The 23097-nt window shown below is 37.8% G+C and overlaps 1 protein-coding gene across 1 annotated transcript; it reads left to right on the top strand.

Annotated features, from left to right (window-relative positions):
* The first annotated feature begins 1875 nt into the window (after nucleotides 1–1875).
* LOC108919651 (proton-coupled folate transporter) lies at nucleotides 1876–20937 on the top strand. The gene is made up of 7 exons (XM_018727871.2): nucleotides 1876–2106; nucleotides 4225–4963; nucleotides 5494–5591; nucleotides 7063–7201; nucleotides 9456–9539; nucleotides 12042–12198; nucleotides 20886–20937. Exons 1-7 carry the CDS (start codon nucleotides 1990–1992, stop codon nucleotides 20935–20937), a joined length of 1386 nt encoding a protein of 461 aa, XP_018583387.1. The 5' UTR covers nucleotides 1876–1989.
* The last annotated feature ends 2160 nt before the right edge of the window (nucleotides 20938–23097 follow it).

The following is a 23097-nucleotide window of genomic DNA, read 5'->3' as shown; positions in this document are numbered from 1 at the left end:
GTGAATTACATTAATGGTGACTTTCTTTAGTTGGTATGTTGGTTTTGTTGTACTTTGCTGCTATTTAATGAGTGAGACTTTCAGTATGCCTCTGTACCCTCTATGGAGTCAAGTCACTTTCTCTAGTATTTGCAGCATTACCACAAATAACAGTAGACGTGTTACTCACCCATGTGCTACACATCTTGCAGACACATTGGTGGGGGTTGTCTTTTTGTCTTTGCTTGGGCGGAATTCTCTTGTGGTTCTTTTATATTTTCTCACATAAAACATATCTGTACTTTGACTATAGTTTTCCCCTACCAGTACCAGTGGGTAAATATTATGCACATGCTTTACAAGTGCATCCGAAGTCCAAACAAAATAGTTACTGTATGACTCCAGTAAATATTATTTATCTAACAGGACTTAATGACACAACACCTTTTTCATAATGTATATTTATATATGTAACATAGACTGGAGTATTTCTGCTTTTTGTTCTGAATCAGAGATGTAAAAGATGTTTATTAAGATATAAGTGTTGCAAAGTCAATTTTATTGAGTCTATGTGGTCTGTGCTATGGTCAGCTTTCAGACTGGAGAAACTGATGACTTTGTTTTTATCATTTCAATAAATCATGAGAACTTTTGTTGTTCACTGTTTATAAATGTTATATAACATAATTTACCAAAGGCTATTTTCCAGTTTTCTTTTCACAGCATGTCTGCTGTGAATTGGATGGAAAGATTTGACATTTAATTGTAAGAACAATAGTAGGAATTTATAGTATGAGTCTGAAGTTTTGGTGAATTTCTTAAATGTAATGGAATACGCTGAGACTCAGATTTCTGAGCGGTTGTCCAAAGTGCCCTTCAATCCCTACCTCATGACATCCCAAATCTTTCTTTACCGTACCTTGCCATGGTACAGAAAACTTGACTGACAGAAGCCATTTGTACTTAACTTGTACTTGACAGATGAGCTTGAGAGCACAGTTTAAAAGTCATTTCAGAGTTTGGGTCAGGAAACACTCCCCGACTCATGTGACTTAAAAATAGTCCACTTGGGTATCCGAGACCTGCGATAACCTGTGCTTTGTGAAGATACACAAAACGTTAGCAAGGGCATTGGGAGTTAGTCATATGTCGGCATCAGTCATCATCAGCCAGCGAATATAACGAGGCGCAGTTAAACCTTTCCCATATGGCCTGAAAACCTGCTGTGTAGTGCCTCCCCCTCCCCCCACACCGATACCCTCACCTTGTTGTCAGCAATTATTCCCCACCTCCTGTCTTTAGGACAGTGTTTGTCACTGAATGCCCCTGCCATTGGACAATCATACACTTTTCACTCTCGTCTGATGGTGGGACCATTGAAGGGTTTAGTCACTGGGTTTCAGCAAAACATTTCCTGCTTACTTTGCTTGTTGACTCCGTTTGGTCCAAACAACCTTTTTTGTTTAAAAAACTTTCACTTTCTGAATGTTTTCTTTCTTTCATTACGTTCACAGATTTTAAATGGCGATACTAAAATTCTGTTCCGGTAGTTTCCCTTTACGGTCGCTGTGTCGTTTTCTCTAGTTGAAATTACTTTAGGATATCCAAAACTGCGTAAGAGGAAAGGGTTAAAAAATAATCACTGTTTATTGTTTCACTTCTTTTTTTGGTGTCTGACGTGTAATATCGAGAGTGTTTTCAGCTCTTCACTTAGTCACCAATGAATTGTACTTTGGCAGGAAACGAGAAAAGGCCAGAGGTCACTTTTTACAGCTGTTAGCAAACAGAAACTCTGATAACAGGAGGTCACGATGCAGGACTTCCTATTACGTAGCTCACTAACATGTGACTGACTGTCACATTTTAATATTACAGTATTTAACTCGACATGTTTAACTTCGTGTACAGCACATACTATTTATTACTACTCATGTTCGTGCTTAGCTAGACATTCTTGGTACTTCAGTTTTTGTTTTTTTTACATTTTTCGAGACGGCAGAGGTTACTACAATGCATGAATGTATAGAAAGGCTCAGGGAGCTAATCACTGTAGAACCTGTAGTTCTCCTCTTCATGACAAGCACCTTCATTCTGAATCCATCATATCAGCAACTTATCCTTGCTAAGGTAAGTGGTTTGGGTACGATCGTCCCTCCAGCCATATGCAGTAAATGTGAAATTAGTAGTACAGACTCAGTTACAAAGTGGAAACACTTGGAGCGTGCAAGCTATACCAATATGGATTTTATGTTTTGGATACTGTGATGCTGCTGCTCTGTGCAGTGGGTTGCAACATGTGTATCGCTGAAAGCATCGTCAGCCGTCTCTATACACTCCTAGCTGCTCTATAAATGGATGGAGTGTTTGGAACGCACACAGATATTACACTCAAATTTATCACCTGGCTGTCCACTGAGCAACAGTGTTTTGCATTGCAGCTGCAAACCCTGACAATATGGACAAGTAGTTGCGGAACTCAACATTTTGACAAATGACAGTGGTGCAAATGCAGTTAACATGAGGCAAGATATGGGATAGATTGATTCATATTGTGCAAACAGTACTGAATGTATGCTTAAAACAGATGCATATATATGTGTATATTGCATATACATCTATATAAGTGTGTGTATAGGTGTGTCCATGAACTGAGAGGATCCATGCTCAGTACAGAAATGAAACACACCATGAGGAAAACCAGAAAAGGAAATAAATGTTTCAGTTTGGAATTTGAATACATAATGGTTTAAATGGCTTAAAAACAATGCTCAGTTTTAAACATTTAAAAATGTATTTTAAATATTTAAAAATCCTTTCAAAAGCAAAAATTTTGAACAGATCTTTGACAGTGTCAAGATCCATAGGACACACTTGCTTGGTCTGCATTTGAAGAGAATGGGTCTGTTAGAGGTGTTACATTTTTACAGAAATTAAATACATATTTATCCTCTTACATATAAATATAGATACGTATAGTAACGGTCAACAGTTTTTGTCCATGAGGCATTTGGTTAACAAGTTTGCTCAGGTAATTACCCAGAATGTTTTCCCAACTCGTGCCCACTGTGTGGCGGGTCTGGGGTTTGAGCACTGCTTGGAGTGCCTTGTGACAGACTGGCATCCCATCCAGGGTGTATCCCCTCCCAATTCAGCCTTGCACCCCCCTTTGCTTCCAGGATAGGCTCCAGCTCACCGCGACCCTGCTTGGGACAAGCGGTTGTTGACATTGGTTAGTGAGTTGGCTTTCCCAACTCCTCTGCATCAATTCCCGGAGAAAGAGGGCACTGGTGACTTTCTGCTTGTACACTTGTGTCCAATTTGTCCCATGCAAGTATTGTATTTAAAAAATTGTTTTTTGTGCCTGCTGCAGCTCACAGCTGTAGAGGCATAGAACTAGAAGTGAGGCTGTGCTGGAATATAACCCAGTCACATGCTTTCAGAGAGATCTGACTTTCATTGTGATATTTGAGTGCTGTCATAAGCTGCTAGGTGACCTTTAACTGTATGCATTGTGACCTTAAAACGAACACGGAGAATGGGGTTAAGCTGCAAAGTGCTTTCAGCGCACAGCACTGGGTTGCAATGCAGAATGCTTTTTGTCAGCAGGACAAAATGCTGAACATTTGGAAAAAAAACCAAATACTGAATGAAAATTCATTTTTTTCTACATTTAGTCTAATTTATTGTTTTATCAGATGTAAAATAAATTGACCTTGCTTCGTGTCCTCAGTGGGAGATGCTACCTTTGTCTCCCACTTACATACATGGATAAAGTCTACACTACTGTTGACAAAGCAAATTCTTAAACTTTTTTATTTAATTTTTTTCCAAAGAAAGAACTGATGTATTTTGGGGAGCATTTTGGTGTGAATGTTTACCTTTAATTTGCATATGCTTGTGATGGATTTTCAAAAACTTGTAGATTTCAGCGCTTGCTTAGTCCAAATAATAATGCAAAGTTAGCAGTTATTTTATGCCATCTATGAGTGAATATGAAACTGATGACTTATTTTACTGAGCCATTGATTCTTAGGGGGTGAAAATAGGTCCTTGTCTTTTATGGTCTTTCAGCATGATTAATGTTTCACTTGACCTAGAAATTAATTTTGAAAATAAATGAATTTCTGACAAAAGGAGACTACAGATGTGATAGCAACACATGTGTAGAAGTTTATTGACATGTTCTTATGTAAATAACTGTGCTTATTTATTACAAGTGTTCATATACCCTCATCTGTATTCCAGGTATGCGACAGTCTGTATGCTGGCATGGATATTTGCAACAATCCAAATCAGTACAAGGAAGATGAAGTCATTCAAAAGCAGTCTTCCTACATCATGATGATGTTTACAGGAACAATGAGTCTTGTGTCCATCCCACCTGCCATCTTGCTGGGGTCCTGGTCTGACAGGGCTGGCCGCAAGTTTGGCATGATTTTGCCTAATGCACTGTCTCTGGTTTCTGGTGGCATACTCATTGCCATGTCGCAGGTTAGAGGGATGAATGCCTACTGGTCCTTGGCGGCTGCTGTCATAGTGGGCCTCTCAGGGGGTTACGTATCTGTGTTCCTCAGCTGCTTCAGCTACCTGGCCGATGTGTCGGACGCTGGCAGCCGCACCTTGAGGATGGGAATTGCCGAGTCAATGATCTTCATTGGCGGAACCCTAGGCTTCTTCATCAGCGGGTTCCTTCTGCAGGGGTTTGGTTTCACCCCTGCTTTTGGGGTGTACTGTGGCTGTCACATCCTGGCCTTGCTTTACATCCTCCTATGGCTGCGCAACCCCGAACCACGAGGAAAAAGTGTTTGTCTACCACAGGCATCTTCAGAGGTGGAGCACAGAGCAGAGGCTCCGCCCAAGCCATCCCTCCTCATGTACGCTAAGTTGACCTTCAGGGCGGTGGCCAAAAAGAGAGCAGGCCAGGAAAAGCTGAAGCTTCATTTACTCATCCTGTGTACCTTTCTGAACAACACTGTTGCTGTTGGTGAGTATTTAATGTGTGGTGAAAAAAGGCCACTCCTGCAAGTGTTGAAGGGTTGAGTGCTTTGAAGAGCCGCCCGTCTTCATTCCTCAGCAAATACACTACATAATAAGTCCTTCATATATGTTCAGTGTAATAGTTTTACATTTTGAAAATCCCTTTCGCGAGTGCCTATTAATTTTATTTTGCCTTCATTTTGTTGTAAGTAGTGTTGTTGAATTGTTGAGTCAACTTGCTGTACTGCACAAGCAAAACCTCTGAACTACAGTTACAACAGAACTGCAATAATGCTGATAGTTCTTGGATGGTTTGTGCATGCTGAAACTGTAAATTTAATAATTACATGCAGTTTTAACTTTAATCCTGGTTAAACATCAAATATACTTTGAACTTTCAAATAAAATTTTCATGTTAAAATTTCTGGCCATTTTGTTTTACTAAGTAAATTACCAAGAAAGGCGGAAAATTTAAATATTATGGCTTGTGTTCCCTAAAGCTATTACCAATATTGTGATAGAAATATTTTCTCCTAGGGGATCAAGCTATCCTGCTGCTCTTTTTGATGTATGAACCCAGAGCGTTTACAACTGAACTGTATGGGATATTCACTTCTGCACGGATGATGCTTTTGGTAAGTGACCTTGATGCACTAAACACTCTGTGAAATGTAGTGCACTGCACAATTGGGATTTAATTTTAGCTGCATCGCTATTTACAGGTTAAGAAAAGCCCTTGTATTTCAGGGTCAAAGTTGCAGTACAACAGTCCTGGATTTACAATTCTTTAGAAAGTTCTGTGCTAATGTAATGTCAGTGTTTTTTTGTTATGGCAAAGTTCTGCTCCAGTACCTTCTGTCAGTTGACATACAAAACTCAGCTTGATTAGATTTTTGGATTCTTGACACAATACACAATATTTTTTCACATACTTACAATGCTGGAAAAATATGTCAATATCTTTCATCATTAACATTGTATAGCTGTATAATTATTACAGGAAATTATTTGCAGTTATGTCCCCATTGTCAAACTCCCAGAGAATGATTTAGACTTCAGAGTTTTGTGCTGTTCATAAATTCATTATGTATTTTTAGCAGTGACACAAAGCATGGTGTGCACATTTATATTTCTGTTTCATGTTTGTTTTGCAAATGACGCACGTATTGAATTGACTTGCAATTAACTCAAGTCTGCACAAAAACATTAAACACCACCAACTTTGATAAGTCGACTGAAGTTAAAAACATACTGTGCTGACCTTTTCAGGAAAAAAAAAATCTTTATGCATTCTGATGATGTTTCTATTGAAGGGAGGGGATCAGGGAGGGGGCTGATGACACATCACCTAGAGTCGTGGGGATAATTAAATCAAACTTGTCAGCCTGAATATGAGACAGGAATGAGTCATAGTGCCATGGGACTTCCATATATTGGGGGTGGTGGGTTTGAGGGGTATTGGGAAGTTTTTTTGTTTAGATACCCTAACCTGTTTTGTCAAACGCAGTTGCTCAAAGTTGATTAATTTAGCCAGCACATCATTTTTTTAATGTAAATTTTAAACTTCATTACTTGATGGGCTTTTTAATCATAAGCTGTCTAACAAATTTGGAAGGACATTTTTACGACAGCTAGAGAAGAATAATTAAAATGTAAATTTTTTTTTATAAATATATTACCATAATTTTGATTTAATGCTTGAAAAAGAAGACATTTGTCTTAAAAGGCAAAATATTGTTTCTGCTGCACTGGATGAAATTTATGAGAACTTATGAGGACCAAAATTCCAGTGTAATATAGTTTTGTGGCTGCATCATGAATTACACTCGTTATACTGCTGGTGTGTTTTTTTAAAAGCCACGAAATGTGCAGCTGTTTTCTGAAACTACTCTGTAATTAATATTATGTATTAATATTTGATTTTACTTGTGTATTTTGTTTATAAACTTACAATTAACACTGTATCTCTGAAAGGCTCCAATTCATTTCCCAGACAGAAAATCTAAAAGGAAAACTAATTAAAAATTGGATGCAGTGCAGCAGATTAGCTAATTGGTCCCCCACCAGTCTCATTCCCATTTAATAATATATCATTTTTTTCCACAGGGCATTTTTCTTATTGGCTTATTCCCATGGTTGTTGCGCTGTGTTGGAGAGATAACACTAGCAAAAATTAGTGCAATTTTCCGGGGAGCTTCATATATCCTTCTTGCTTTGTCCATAAACACATGGATGGTGTTCCTAGGTAAGAGAACATTTATTATTATTAACAACATTATTTGGTTCTTACTTGCTTTAATTATGTCGAGTGCAATGTAAGGTGATCATCAAGTCACGTAAGCAATTGTGAAACTCTGGTTTTGTCAGAGTGTAAATGCAACGTGAAATGGACAAACCTTTGAAACACTGTCTCATTTCTGTATTTCCTCCACGAAGGCTCAGGAAAGACATAAAGACTGTTCAGTATGTCTTTAAAAAAAGAGAAGAGTGTTCATAAGTACTCGAGAAATCATAAGACACCAGTTAATGAACAACATGTCGTTGAAGTCTGAGAATGGCAGATGTTAATTATGACTAACAGGCTATACTTAAGAATAGTCACCTGACCTGGACTGGCCATTACCACATGACTGACAGGCCTTACCAGACACTGGCTAATGCACTTACTTGGCCATTATAGTGACTACCAGTATAACAAACAACCATTCTTATGCTTGCTGTTTCCTGTGTGTTTTATTAAATGTATGCATAATTCTTTTATTAAGGCATAATCTTAATTTCTTACTATTATTTTTATTATTTGTGTTATTAATAGTAAACATATTAGCCAGCCAGCTGAGCATGAAAAGGCTAAACCCTTTTCAAATTAGCACAAATTCATATATCTCGTAAAAGCTGGGAATAAATCCAAATGAATTTATAACTTTTTTATATTCATTTGTATTTCATATTCGCTTTGTACCTCTCATTTTAAGCAGCATAAGGACAGAAACGCAAACTATGTTGGAGGAGGGCTGTCTATAATTTATCACTTCAGCTGTTTAATTGCTGTGAACAGGTCAAAAAACTGAAAAAGTAATCAGTATGTATTAATTCTACTCTTTGGAGTTTCACTCCATAGAACAACAACAAATGGTCCAGATTGCATTGTTTTGGTAAATAATATTGATAAAAATTAAAGAGGTGGATTTTATTTTCACTATGGCATGGATGAAAAAAAAAAGTTATTTCATAAGGGCAAGTGAACATTTCCAAAATGCTACAAACTTATTGTCTTTCTGCCAGACGAAAATATATAAGCTTAATCATCGATCCATTCCCAGGCTCTGCTCTGCGATTGATTATATGAAAATGTAACAGCTGTCGGCTGATCTAAGACTTCTACCCAAACGTTCACATTGTGCCATTCTTTGTCTTGAATCCATACATCACGCAGGCATGTCGAACATAAACATAAATTTCAAATCGCGTTTCTGTTGAGTTATACCGTAAGACTACCTGGACCCTTACTTAGATGACGGCTCCTGCTTCCAGTTCAGTACAGCAGTACCAGCCCCCGCACAATCCACATACACCCCAGATATTAACAAGCGCAAGCCCAATATTACTTTTGAATTTGTATTCATTTTGTACACCATGTGAGAAAGAAAATGGGACTCATATGCAATTTGAACATTTCATATCTTTTGTTGCTCAAAAATGTGAAGGCCTAACATTTTGTGAAAGCATTTCGTTTTACTCACCTGAAATGTGGTAATTTCTTTCATTATACTGTGCAGATAGATTTTGACATTACATATTAAATGAAGTGTTTTGAAGAAAATGATATTCAAAAATATAGCAAAGAAGAAGATCTTTTAGAAAGATGAATAGTTGTCTCTAGAACAATCAGTGGGAGTCAAACCATCTGCATTCCCATGCACTATACGTGTGGAATAATAAATGGCGGCCCAACGGTCCCTAGCTGTCATTACCTCCATTCCAATGCTGATGTGTCTTGCCATGTATAACTAAACACATGGGCTGACAACCATGGCAAAGACTAGCTTGCATACTTATGTCTTATTAATGAAAATGCTTCATTATTTTTTTTTTATAATAGCAATAAGACGAAGCATAGAATGCTAGATCAACCATAGAAAATCTTTCCTCATACAATCCGCATCCAATTAAGAAAGGAAACACTGAGTACGTAACGCATGGTTTTTTCATAAAAGTGCATTTGTTATTTAGTGCATACAAATACGGCAATTTAAATTTTTAATGGAAAAAGAAGAATTTCCATTGAAATTCTGTTGTAAAGCTGTTGGTTCAGTAACACGGACAACATGTACATAATTATTTGGAAGTAATGGAAAAATAGGATGGGCAGTGGTGAGTGAAATAAATACCAAATTCCTGTGTGTCATGTACTTCGCTTACTTCTCAGTCTCTTCTATTACCTAACAGCTCCATTGTGGAATACCTTGAGTGACCTTGTGCTTTTCCGTGCTTCTCAGTGGCTGTGCTGGGGGCTCCGAGTGGAATCTGTCAGGCTGTGATTCGCTCATTGTGCTCTGCAGTTGTTGGGCCAGAAGAACAGGGTAGGTTTTCATGATGTCCTTCCTACTGCCTCACCTTTACAGTGATGAGCAGTGTATATTTCCATATTTCTCCATTACAGCTAAATATTAGGGTACTAACAGTCTTGTATCAAACAGAATCTAGTTCATAGAAAGAAGAGAACATCAGGGTTAGACTGTCACCAAATATTGTTGTTGTTTATTCTAGCTTGTAAAAGTATGTAGCCAGATTTTTTTTGTCTTAGATGAGTGAGATCTGTAGGTGCTGTAGTTGAACAGGTATAAAAATTATGGCCAGTTATTGTTCTATATCAGAATTGGAATACTGTGCTCTTTAGTCCCACAAGAATGTACTCCAGTCGAGTCTTAAAGCATTTAAAGCAAAACAAGTTCAATATGAAAATACCAGTAAAGAGTTTCAGTTAGTCTGAGTTAGTCTTAGTCTAGAATAGAGTGTTGACAAACTCAAGTTACACAATTTCTGCAATTATATATTCAACCTAAATCAATGAAACAACAATAAAAGCCCCCGTCTTACTGACAGATGAAAACAGTGTTTGTGGTGACAGGTCCATTTGTAGTGATGAGTCAAATTTTTTTTTAGGGCTCTAATACTGTATACACACTGCAAACACTCTCTGATAATTCACCCTCACTCATGGTTCTATAGATGTCACATTAGCACTATTATAGCCTTGTGTCATATAAAGAAGTGCTTGGTTTTCTAAAAGGAAAGGTAGGGGAAAGGAAGGTATTGTATCTATTCATTCGAAATGCTGTTTAAAGAAATTAGTGAACACTCTAGGGCACTAGTAGCTAAATGACAATTAGGGAATTGGCAAAAACAAGTGAACGCCAAGATATGGTTAGTTCAGCAAATGAGATCATAGTAATTAGTTGCACAAAAATTATAAAATGTCAATTAACTAAAAAAGCAAGTTTCAAGGTCAAAATTTAAGCAACCATTTCCTATATAAACTCGAGAACTTGGTCAGTTTAGCCTTATCTGCGTGGGATAGTGTAGCATAAAGTGCCCGAGAGACCTGTGATTGCTACAGGAAGACAGTTGTAAGTGCTCAAAACCACAACGAAATGATCTGGTATTCATGAGTCCACTGTAAAATTGTGTAACTGCAGTAACTCCACAACGAAGTGGACATCCTTATAAAATATCCCACAGAGCAACATGAAGATTCACACAAGATGTCTGAAAGGACTCCAGGACCACTCCTGGGGACCAGCAGGCCTCCCCTGCTGCGCTGATATTCACGTTCATGTTTCCACAAAAAGATCCAAGCTGAATTGCCAGGAGCAAACCTTTCCTCTCAAAAGCAGAAGCGCTGCTCATCTGAAGTTTGCATAAGACCACCTGGCTGATCCTTCACATTTTCCAGAGAATGTTCTCTTGATGGATTATTCTAAAATTGGACTATGTTCAGAGAAAACCCAACATTTCCCATCACCAAAAAAAGTGATGCCAAATCTTAAGCTTGGTCATATGAAAACGTTTTGGGCCTGTTTTCCTGCATCAGAGCCTGGACTGCACATCTTCACCGAAGGGTCTATGAATCCTTAATTATACAAAATTATTCTGAAGGAAACATCATGTGCTTTGGTCTTGAGTAGAACGCACACACATGTGGGTGTTGTTAAATAACAAACCGGATGTTTTTGAATAGTACGCTGCTGTAGTTTAATAATATCTACAGGCTCATGAACACTTACAACTCTCTTCCCGAGGCCTCTTCGAAGGGCAGCATGGTCTCTTACTCTAGCTTATGTGTGGGTAAGAATAAACCACCTTCATACATGAGAGGGCTGCCCACACTTTGTCCCTGAGATTGAATCTTTGGTTGGTTAACTCTCTATGTAATTTTTTTACGTACCTGATTAGAAGTACCTCGTCGGCTGTGCAAATGTACTTTGGAGTTCATTTGTTTTACACATGCACTGATTCATTTTCAACTGTTTTCATCCTATTACATGCACCAACCCTACCAAACTATCATGCAGTTTCACAGATACTGAAGATTTATTTCATAATAATTACACTGTATTTCTTCACACACATGCATGGTCATTTCTTATGTAACGGTTTCTTGTACAAAACTGCAACAAAAATTTTGAAAGCAAATATGCTTTTCCTAAAGGGCTTTTTATTCTACAAAACATTTTTTTTTTCACCTTCACGTAGCCATTTTTTGGCTAACATATTGTATTAGCCTCAATATTACCTTGGGATCAACGACACATATTATAAATAAAACCTTAGTCTAGCAATCTAAATCAGTTTATTTAGCATCAGATAGAGTAGTAATGGTACACAATGTCTCTAACACAACACACAGGCAGTGATGTTGTGAACTTAATTTTTTTGTAAGTAATGTTAATTCTATTACCTCACAATTGGAGTTAACCTGACTAGATTTCATGGAACAAATGAACCCCATTATATGAGGGGCTGGTGTAAATAGATCTAAAGTGATTTTTATTCATAAAAATGGTTGATTTTGCTTTTTTAAGGGGCCATGTTCTCCTTCAGCGCATCAGTGGAAGCTCTGTGCATCCTTACTGGGGCAATCATATTCAATGGCCTATACCCCTTGACCCTGGCTACGTTTCCTGGATTGCCTTTCATCGTTATGGCTGGATTCACGGTCATTGTGCTCATTCTCCTACAGTAAGTATTTTATGATCCCCTGCTATAGTCTGACTGATACATTGATAACAGTTAACATCACATTTACAATTCATTTTTACTTTGCGCTTTATCTGGAATTATAAAGAGTCACACAACCACAATACGATGCAATAAAACAAAAATTGGGAAGCTGGTAGCATAATGGTTAGAGCTGCTGCCTGTGCCCCCAATGGTTGCAGGTTTGAATCTCACCTTGAGCAAAGTATTTACCCTAAACTACTCCAACTATATAAATGGGTAAATAATTGTAAATAGCTTAACAATGTAAGTTGCTCTGGAGAAGAGCATCAGGTAAATGAAAAACAAAATGTAAATGATGAGTACTAGCACTGTCCTGGAGCAGGAAGTAGGATAGCGGTTTGAACGGCTGCCTTGTTCTCAAAGGACACAGGTTTGAGTTCCCCCTCCTGCTGAAATGACCTTGAGCAAAGTACTTACCTTAAATTGCACCAGTAAAAATGACCCATCTGAATAAAGGGGAAATTACACAAGAAGCTTAACACTGTAAGTTGCTTTGAAAAAAAAACATTGGCTGAATAAATAAATGTAAATGTACTTTGATGTTAACATCTATTAGTTTCACTGACTCACTTCAGAACTTAAGTAGGCTTCCAAATAAATGTACAAGGATAGAAGAAGCGTCCAGAGTGTAACAGTGAAATTCAGAATATGTAGTGAGTTACTGTTTGAACACATAGCCACTATTGGCAGACTTGCACAATTGTCTTTCTGGAGAACAACCCAGATAAATATTAAGCTTATTACGATTATTTTTGTTGCATTTCTCTTATATCAAACATGGACAAAAAGATAGTATAATGTTGCAGCTCTGCGGATGTTCATCGGCTTTGCACACTATTGTCAGACACGCTTGCCATCACTCAATCTTATCATAAGACAGGTTTGTCATGAGAGCAGTTTCAGTCACTTGATAATTTGCTCTCAGGATTCACCATAAATGAATTTATATAATGCAAAATGATAATTTCACAAAAAGTTACACTGTAATGAAGAGGAACAATCTGAATTTAATTCCCATGACAAACTGGTCTGCTGTATGTATGTGTATTCTGAATACATAATTAATCAATGCGGGTAAGTTATTTGCTACACAGATGCGTATCTATATTTGATGTCGTCTGCAAGATTTCTGGCACATCTACATCATTTATTTTAAACTCATTGTCCCTAAAGTTTAGCATGTTGTTATGAGTTCTAATTTTCATTACTGGATGTTTCCTTGTATGGGCATATATGTCTATCTGTTTACAATACAAGGAAGCAGAATAAGAAACAACTTTGCCATATTTTGTACCTGAACTCATATATTCTCAAAAATGTAAGTTTTAAACATAACTCTCAAACTCACACAAACATTGTCTGAACTGCTTGCTCAATATGGGGTCGTGGGGAGCTGGAGCCTAACCTGGCAACATAGGGCGCAAGGGACACACCCAGGATGAGACACCAGTCCATTGCAAGGCACCCCAAGCAGGATTTGAACCCCAGACCCACTGGAGAGCAGGACCCAGTCCAGCCCACTGTGCCACTGCGCCGCCATGCCCCCCCCCCCTTTAACTCTCAAACTCTCAACTCTGAAAATAAAATGTGTTTTATTTTATATATATATGTATATTTTTTTTTTACATTTCAATGGTTATTTTACGGAGGGGATACAGTGGCACAGCAGGCTTAGCTGGGTCCTGCTCTCTGGTGGGTCTGCGATTCAAGTCCTGATGGGGGTGCCTTGCAGCAGACTGGCGTCCCAGCCTGGGTGTGTCCTCTCCCCCTCTGGTCTTGTGCCCTGTGTTGCTGGGTAAAGCTCCAGTTCGCTGTGACCCCGCTCAAGACAAGTGGTGTGTGTGTGTGTGTGTGCGCGTGTGTGTGTGTGTGCGTGTGGTTATTTTATCATTATAAATAAGATCTTACATGACAAAATTCTATTAAAATGCTGAGAATAAAGTATCTCAGCTGAAAACAAAACATCTGAAATTAAATACAGAAAAAATTGTGATTTCAGTACAGTTTCTTTGACAGATTATTAATTTGGTCATCCAGGAAACATTTTGAGATGTTACATTTGTCTTGTGGCTTTTTCAACCAGCAGCTGTAGAAGCTCTTTATGTCTGAAGAGGGCAGATTCACTGGAGGGTTAGTTTTCTTTGAGGCTTTCTGTTATCATCTTCAGGAACAATTTAATTTAAAAAATGCACCAGATTAAAAGACGTGTGACTTGGTGAAGTGGTACACATTTGTTCAAGGTATTAAAGGATTTCTTTATTAAGAATTTTTATTGTCAGTTCTGTAGAATCAACAATGTTCCCTCATTATAGTAAAAATTAAACAACCAGAACAAATTCACTTGTTTCCTGTTCATATGCCTCATCCTTCCATGACAAATGGAATAAATTGCTTTCTCACCTTCATGTATTACATATTGTACAAAACTACACAACTTATTGACAACAAGAAAGTTCCAAAATTCTGACATACCTCTGCAAATACCTGTGTGTACTTCGAAGTATACTCATTCCGTTGAGAAATAACAACTTTTGAACCTAAATTATGTTCTTGCCAAGTTGAGAATAAATTGTTTTACTGCTCAATTAAGCCCTTGAAGCAGTCCTAATGTGAGGGTGACGTTTGTCCCCGCACTATATAATTAACCAATTTTCTTTATAATAGGATTGCTAAGTAATTTATCCAGCAATAAAATCTCCATGTAGTAGTTAGTGAACTGTGGAATGATTGTCGCAGTTGGACTATAATTATTCTGTTAATGGGATGTCCCTTGAGGTGAAAAGCACTTTAAGGGTGGTGGTCCCATTCCATTCATGATTTTTCTGTTGGCCTATTATTTGATTACACTGTATTTACACAAAAAATATGGCTCAGAATGACCCCCTATGTTTTTACCTGATGTCAAATTTTCATCCTAAACCAAAATTGTTCATAACTTTTACCTTCCTCCACACCTTGTCTGAACACTGAAACATTCTGGTGTCGGTACATGCGGTAATCGATGTAACATACTTAGTTAGTTTACCACCAAAGCCAATTCTTCTGGTCGAATTTCAGTGTTTGCATTTGCTGGATTATGTCTAAATAATGATTTTCCAACATGCATTTGAGATAAGTGAGGTGCAGCTTGTATAAAAAATTTACTTTTCCAGAAAATTAATTTGCAGCTTTGAGGGAGTGTTTTAGGAATGAGACAGAATACGATTTAATGTGTCTGTGATAACACTTCAGTTACAAACAAAAGGTACACTTCGTTCAAAATGAAACATAATTCATAGGACATCGTCAAAGTATGTATCACAACACTATTAAATTAGGTCTTGATTATAAATGAGGAAAACATTGATCCCATGGTACCGAATGTAAATCTGTCAGATGTACATTGGGTACCATGAGAGTGTACATTGGTGTGAAGGGTAATTGATGTCAAAGTAAATGTTATTTGGAGAGAAGGCTTGAGTGACCCGAATGTGGCATATGTCATGCTCAATAAATGTGATTTTGTCAGCAAACAATTCCGTATAGAGTTATGAGCAGCCTGCATACTAAAAGGCACCTTTATTATCATAGTCACATAATACATACTATACATGGAAACAATTGTAAGACCTAGTTAAAGATGTATGGCTTAAACACAGCAGTGGAAAAGGGTTGAGAATGATTTCAAGGACCCACTAGTTAAAAGAAATGTGTAGCGTATGTTTTCTGGATGTCGGTTTTTGAAAAGTGATGTAGAGCACTTGGTCTGTCATCCATATTCATAATGAGAAACTCCTAAAATTAATTAATGCTACCTATTGTGTAATGGCTTATCCATCTGCTAATGCTGTTAATGTCATTATTGAATGCAGCATGAAATCAATTCTACACTTAATAGCAAGGCAATATTTAAGCATGTTATGGTGCTGCTGTCTGTTCTGCAAACTGCTGATACTTGATTGCTCTCAGTGTAAGTCATTTAAAGTCAATAATGCACTGCTGTATGATTGTGGTGTTCCACTGATTTTAACAGAGAATCATTGCCTTTCAATTGACCTGACAAAATAAAATTTGTGAGGCGATATGCATGGAAAACTGTGTATATTGAGTGTTTTTACTGCCAGCACATTTCCTGCCATGACACAATGGAGGAGGAATGCAGGTCTAAAGCATTGTGGCCTGTAGTGAGGACAGGGCTCTCCCTGATCTTTGGCTTGCATTTCCCCTCCATGTGAGGGTCAAGGTGGTCACCGGCAGCCTTTGGTGACAAGCAAGAACGTCAATATGGCTTCTTTTGTTACCCAACAACCAGCAGACGAAACAAGAGTTTGTGACCAAGAACTTAAAAGCATAGGTCCTGCACACTGCAGACTGTGCTTGGAGACATGCAGCTGCACATCCCACCAAACTTTGACACCATTAGCTGTAAGTCTTCCACTTCATTAGTATTCATGTAGCAGGCAACGCACACTGCTTGGTGACATTTATTTGTAAATGACCAATGGTGTGCCTTGTTCTGGAAAGCCGAATATAACAGAAACTGCAGAAGACCATACCTCTAAATGAAAGACCATTTGGCTCAGCTCAATCTGCATTTACTGGGTGATGCTGCACAACACAGCCCTCAAGAGAGCTACTTCACTCCCTGTGGCATATTGCGTTGCGCGCGACATTGCCCCGAGCTGCACGCGTCATTCAAATCTCAAGGAGAACCACGTTCGACCACATCTGACCTGAACGAGCTGAGCTGCACATCACACTTGCAGATTTCAGAGAGGGAATGGAGACAAAGGGGGACCCCTGCCATGCAGCTGCATTCCCAGTAAGTACCAGCATGCCTCGTTTGCATAATATGCAGAAAGATTCATATCAAATCAGAATGAAGTTCATTCTTTACAAATAGTTTTTGTGAATTTCATTTGCTTCAACAAAACCTGTATCTGAATTCCATTAAGCAAGCGGATCTAAAAAAACTGAAAAATACAAAAGACAAAGTACATCAATAGATGGACATTAAGAGAAAACAGGACCCGGCTGATATGTTTTTTCCAACTAGGGACAGCTGCATGTACCTCATCTATGATTGCGGGGTCCACTGACCCATTAGGACCCGCACTAGAGAGTCCTGAAGAGGGCCTCACAACTAGGAACATGCTGGCAGATGGCTGGAGAGGTGAGTGACCTGTTGTGTGGATGGACTGATGGGGGCAGAGTGCCACTCCATCCTGTGAAGGCTCCTGCTCATGATCGCGCCACCTGCACCCTGTCAACCCCGGCTTTGACAAAATGTGACCCCGTCTCTTGCCCAGGTTTACGTTGAGTCCTCTGTGTTGCCCTTACATCCATCTCCCTCTGTTGCAGGTCTGGTGTCTTCCACAGCCACCGAAGCCAGAAAACGATTCGATAGAAAAACAGGGAAAAAAGAAAGAAAAGCAGTTCAGTTGTTGCTTCTATGTTTTTTTTTTTTTTAAGATGGGTAACTATTTGTTTGTTTTTTTTTGTGGAATTTCCTTCAAAACAAAGTTTTCCCTTTTAAGAAAAGCACTGCCCGTCATAATATAAAGTTTCAAGACAGATAATTAATGTGACTTTGTGAAATGAAATAACAGCTAAAAACCTTTACAGAGATCTCTTTAAAAAAGAAAAAAATAGAAAACGTAAACCAAATGGTTCAGTAGCGCTTCAAACCGATACACTGTGCTCAGGAGGCATTTGAATGCTTAGTGTACGAAATAAACACTAAGATTTTTTGAGATGTGGGAAAACAGTTTTTATTGCATGGACTTTTCATGGTTTCAAGTTACTTTACCTTGAAATTGAAGCTGTAACCCTCTAAACCCTTCCATAGTCACTGGCTGAGAACGTGATGCTCCCCCCCAGTCACTCTGGTCTCAGGAAGGTCCCTGGTTGGTTCCCTCTTTCTAATGCACTTCACAGCATTGAACCTCATCCTGCTCTAGATGCGGGGCCTGTGAAGGTTTATTTATCTCTGCAGAAATCCCTGTGGTCTGCACTGATTCACCTCACCAGGACTGCAGGCTCTTGTTGGACATGCTCAAAAAGAGCCATGCTATCATATGACATTTTGGTGAAATCGCTATGGTAACCAAGGCTGCAGCTTTCCTAAAGAAAAATGATGCTATGTGTATTACCAGGACCAGGAACGCACCGCTGTGGTGGATAGACATCCCGTCCAGGGTGCAGTGTGTCATGCTTCTGGGTTGAGTTGTAAACCACTAAGACCCTTTCTTAGGAAAAGTGATTATATATCGTGAATGAACGGTTGAGTAATACACTCTTACCACACTCAAAACTTATAAGCTTTTGGTATGTATCCTTGCAGTGCCTTTTTCTTCTCAAAAAAGCTACCATAAGCTTACCTGACCTGACCTGACCTACCGTAAATGTTTTGCACTGCCATGGATTGTTTTACACTTAATAAACTGTGACCCATTGCCTCTTACATTTCTTAATGTTACTCAAAGATTTTTAATATGGAAAATACATGTACAATAAATTACTGCCCAACCTGCATGTTATTTCAGCTTCAATCTGTACAACTTTTTTTAATACTTTGTCTTTCTCCATATATGAAACATTCAGAGAACATTTTTCAAAATATGATGTATATATATACCTGTATATACAATTTTTAAATACATTATTTTTTTCCAAAGTAGTGCTATTGCAGAAGCTGCCACTAGCCAAAGTTGCAAGTCTTCACTTTACATGCTTGACTTAAAAACGTGTGTATAATGACTATAGCACTGGTTGTAACACCCTGTGGATTTAAACCCACATAAAACAGAGAAAAAAATTGCTACACTGACCGTGAGGCGTTATGGAGAACACAGCATTAGCGTCAGAGTGATTTTTTTCTGGAGCTAAATGTTTGACCACAAATGCACTACACAGAATAACATTAGAGCTCTATGTACTTATCTTGGATGATGTATTCTTCCCTTGGTAGCGAATGGAAGTTTGGTGAACTGATTATATTGATTGAGACACTGGATTTATCTTACGTTTTAAATCCATACAAATCCTCCGTGAAAGACGTCCTTATGTTTCTGCATCAAGTAAAAATAAGTACTTCACTAAAGGTAGAATCAATATTCTCCTTGTTTTATTGCTTAGTGTGATGCATATATTTATTCACATGGCAGTGAAAAAGTGACCTTTGCTTATAGATGTGTGTACATATAGTGCGTGTTCAAAAAGTAAAACTTTTTAAGCACGGAAGCTTCCTCAGCACTTGTTACGACTTGCTGGCTCAATCTTGTTTTGCTATTCACAAGCCTAATTCAAGAGGTGAAGGAGAACTTTTCATAATATCATTCTGTGACATCAAGTTAATGAGATTAAACTCCATTAAATGTGGACCTTTCCAGTCATGTCTTAAAATATTAATTGGATACATGTCCTTGCTCCACTGGCAGGAACTGAAACAGTTCCATCTGTTCTTCTGAACTGTCACAGATAAAAAGGAAATGAAATTTAAGTAGGAATAATAAAAAATTTCTCTTCTTAAGTGATGTTAGGAATACATTTTTTAAAGCAGACAAGGAGTCTCTTCTATTAAAAATGTGAAAACAAGCTTCAAATGCATTTTTCCAAGCACAAAGACGCTTGACCTTATCTACTACTGTACGAATAACTAAAAAAGAGACATTAGATTTGCTGTGATGGCTAGTTTAATTCAGCCGTGCTCAGTTTGTAAAGTGAATGACAGTCTGTGGTAATTAACTTTGTACAGGGTCATCACCCTGATGTCATTCGGTATACCTAAACTCGCTCCGGGACTGAAGAACTATAGACGTTGTCCAAAGTAATTACGTAAATGTAGAAAATGATAACTCCAAGAAAAAGAAAGCATTCAGTTAATATTGTTTTAAACCTGGTCACTTGCAGTATGCTTTTGCTTTTTGCATATTCAGATTTGAAACTGGACTTGAGTTGGCGTGAATGTACTATTTTCCAGCTTTTTTTCCATTATTGTCAGCTCCAGTGTTTAGATAGCGGGCAACTATATTTATATGCTTATTAATAACTATGTGTGTGATGTGGCCCTATGATACAAATATTGTTTTTTTAATTTATTTTGTTGTAACATCTGATAACGGATTTAGAATTTAAAAGCCCCTTATCTTCAAAATCATATTTTACCTATTTTAAATTACATTTCTTAGTTATTTAATTCTGTACCAAAAGTTGCATTAAATATTATTCTTTAAATTAATGGAGAAAAGTAACAGCTATTTTGTCAATATATATATTGCTGTATATATTCTGATATATACAGTATTTTGTTTTATATATACATATAAAACATATATATGCTGTCATGGTATCAACACTCGCTTGTTGACTGAAGGTATGGAGAAAAAAAATGTTAATCCGTTATAGCTATGTAAAATAATAAAAAAATAAATAAAATACTAGTCAACTGTAATCTCTAAAGAGAATTCATTTCTTGTCAGTACCAGAAAAATGTATTCTACTTTGGGAATGCACACAGCACTTCCAGATTTAGCATAGGTGTGTTCTGTAATGTTTTGCCTGAAATTACTATTCCTGCAAATTCTTTGGTACCAGAAATAGAAACAGTAGTAAAACTGTTTTGCCTGCTTATGACCAATTTTAATAAGAACTTCTTTTCCCTGCAGGTGGGTCAGTGAAATGCCAACCATGCAACCACATTTGATCGCTCAAGACTAATTTTGTTTTTAATGTTATATTGGCCCCTAGAACAACTCAAACATACAAAATGCTAATTTGCACTTTTTAAGCTTATTTGCACTTCTGTGTTTGTAGATTTTATTCAAAATAGTTGAAATTCACCACAGTGTCACTGTTGCTTCATCACTTTTAACCTTGTTAAAAATTGTACTGTATGGTAAATGCTAATATTGTCTTCCTGAAAGCTGATGTTTATACATTACATATAATGTAAATACTCATATAGTAATGAAAACACTGCTTCTAGTATGATTTTAAATAAGCACAATCTGAACTATTGTGGCAGACAATACTTTGTTGAACAACAACTAGTCAATAAGTTATTCCATAATGTTAATTTAAAAAATAAAAATATATTACTTTTTTTTTTCGTTTTGTAAAAATCCTTTTTTTTTCTGTTGCATTTCAAATAACTTTTAAGTGATAATAAATAGAAGTAAAATATTTGTTCTATGTGAATTTTTTATGCATTGCAATGTTTTGCATTAGTTGATTAATTAACATTCCCATTTGGTCATCAACTTGTGGTATTTTTTAAAAGGAGATAATAGTATTTCCCCATTGAAAAGACAGAAAATTTATAAAAGAAATTGGCAAGAAAAAAAGCCTTGGTGAACATAATGTTATGCACGTTATATTTCACACAAATTTCAGTAAATACTAATGCTTTAAATATTTTTCAGTCACAGAAACTCTAACATTTTTAATAAAGTTATTCATTTCATTCAATCATTTCAAATCATTTAATAAATGAAACAGAATCCCTTTTGTGGTGGAACAATTTCTCATCTCTCATCACCGAGAACTGCAGAATGCCTTGCAGTCATGAAGAAAATTCAGTCTGAATGGTTAACATTTGTACAGCTGTTGGCTAAAAACAACAGAGGTGATTAAATCGAAAGTGGTTATCAGCAGGAAGACTCCAGAGAGAGAGAGAGAGTGTGTGTGTGTGTGTGTGTGTGTGTGTGTGTGTGTGGGTGGGTGTGTGGGTGGGTGAGGGTTAAGGTAAGTGTGTGTCTTCCTGCTTTACCCAAAGGCCTCAGTCCTGTAGGAAATGTGGCAGGACAAACAGAAGAAAAATATGCGTGTACAGGGTACAAAGGGGGAAGCCCTGACATTTCTGGGAATGGTAGTGGTGTACTTTTGGGCTTCCACCACCCAGTTCATTACAGGTCAGCTTTAATTTTCCACAACCTGCGGGAACTTAAAGCACAAAATCAGTGCTTTAAAAACATTTTAGCTCCCAAGGGAAACCCCACATTCAAACTGAAAGTCACACACACACACCATCTGAAACCGCTTGTCCCACGGGGAGCCGGAGCCAAACCCGGCAACACAGGGTGTAATGCCGGAGGGGGAGGGGGTACACCCAGGACGGGACACCAGGCCGTTGCAAGGCACCCCGAGAGGGACTCGAACCTCGGACCCACCGGAGAGCAGGACCCAGTCAAACCCATTGCACCACCACATCCCCCGTAGCTGTAAGCTACATCTGAAATCAATTCAGAGCAATTTTATTGTTTACTAGAAGTAAATTATTTGTTGTCATGAGTTCACTGCTGTGGTGCATAAGAGGCATCCATGCACAGGAATTGCTTCAGAAGACCATCATTATGCAGTTTTGGAGGGGAATTGTCATCGAGAAAATTCTGAACTGTTTGTTAGTAGTAGTCACGCATGCATACATCGCTCCAAAAATACACAATTAAATAAATTATAATCACAGACAAAAGAGACACTGATTAATTGTCATATTTCATTCTGTAACAAATCTGTAAATATGTAATTATTATGTCATATATCTGTGTGAACGTTTTTAAAAGTTTTATAATTGGCTCAGAAAATAAATTAAACACACAAACGGTACCTTTACTGTTGTGCAGACAGTTGCATTGTGACAGTTTTTGACACCTTTGGCAGCATGTTGAATACAAGGCGTGACACTCATAAACCCTGCAGCTGTAATCATCCAGTCACGTTGCAATGTTTCAGATGTCACATGCTTTGGTTGTTTCTATACAGCTGTGTATTCGGTCCTGTGTCTCCACGGAAGAAGACTGAGATGCATTGAGAATACACACACACACACACATTTTCAGAACCGCTCGTCCCATACGGAGTCGCGGGGAGCCGGAGCGT

Source organism: Scleropages formosus, chromosome 15, assembly GCF_900964775.1.
Source record: "Scleropages formosus chromosome 15, fSclFor1.1, whole genome shotgun sequence".
Classification (NCBI taxonomy): domain Eukaryota; kingdom Metazoa; phylum Chordata; class Actinopteri; order Osteoglossiformes; family Osteoglossidae; genus Scleropages; species Scleropages formosus.
This window is presented reverse-complemented; position numbering and strand designations above follow the sequence as displayed.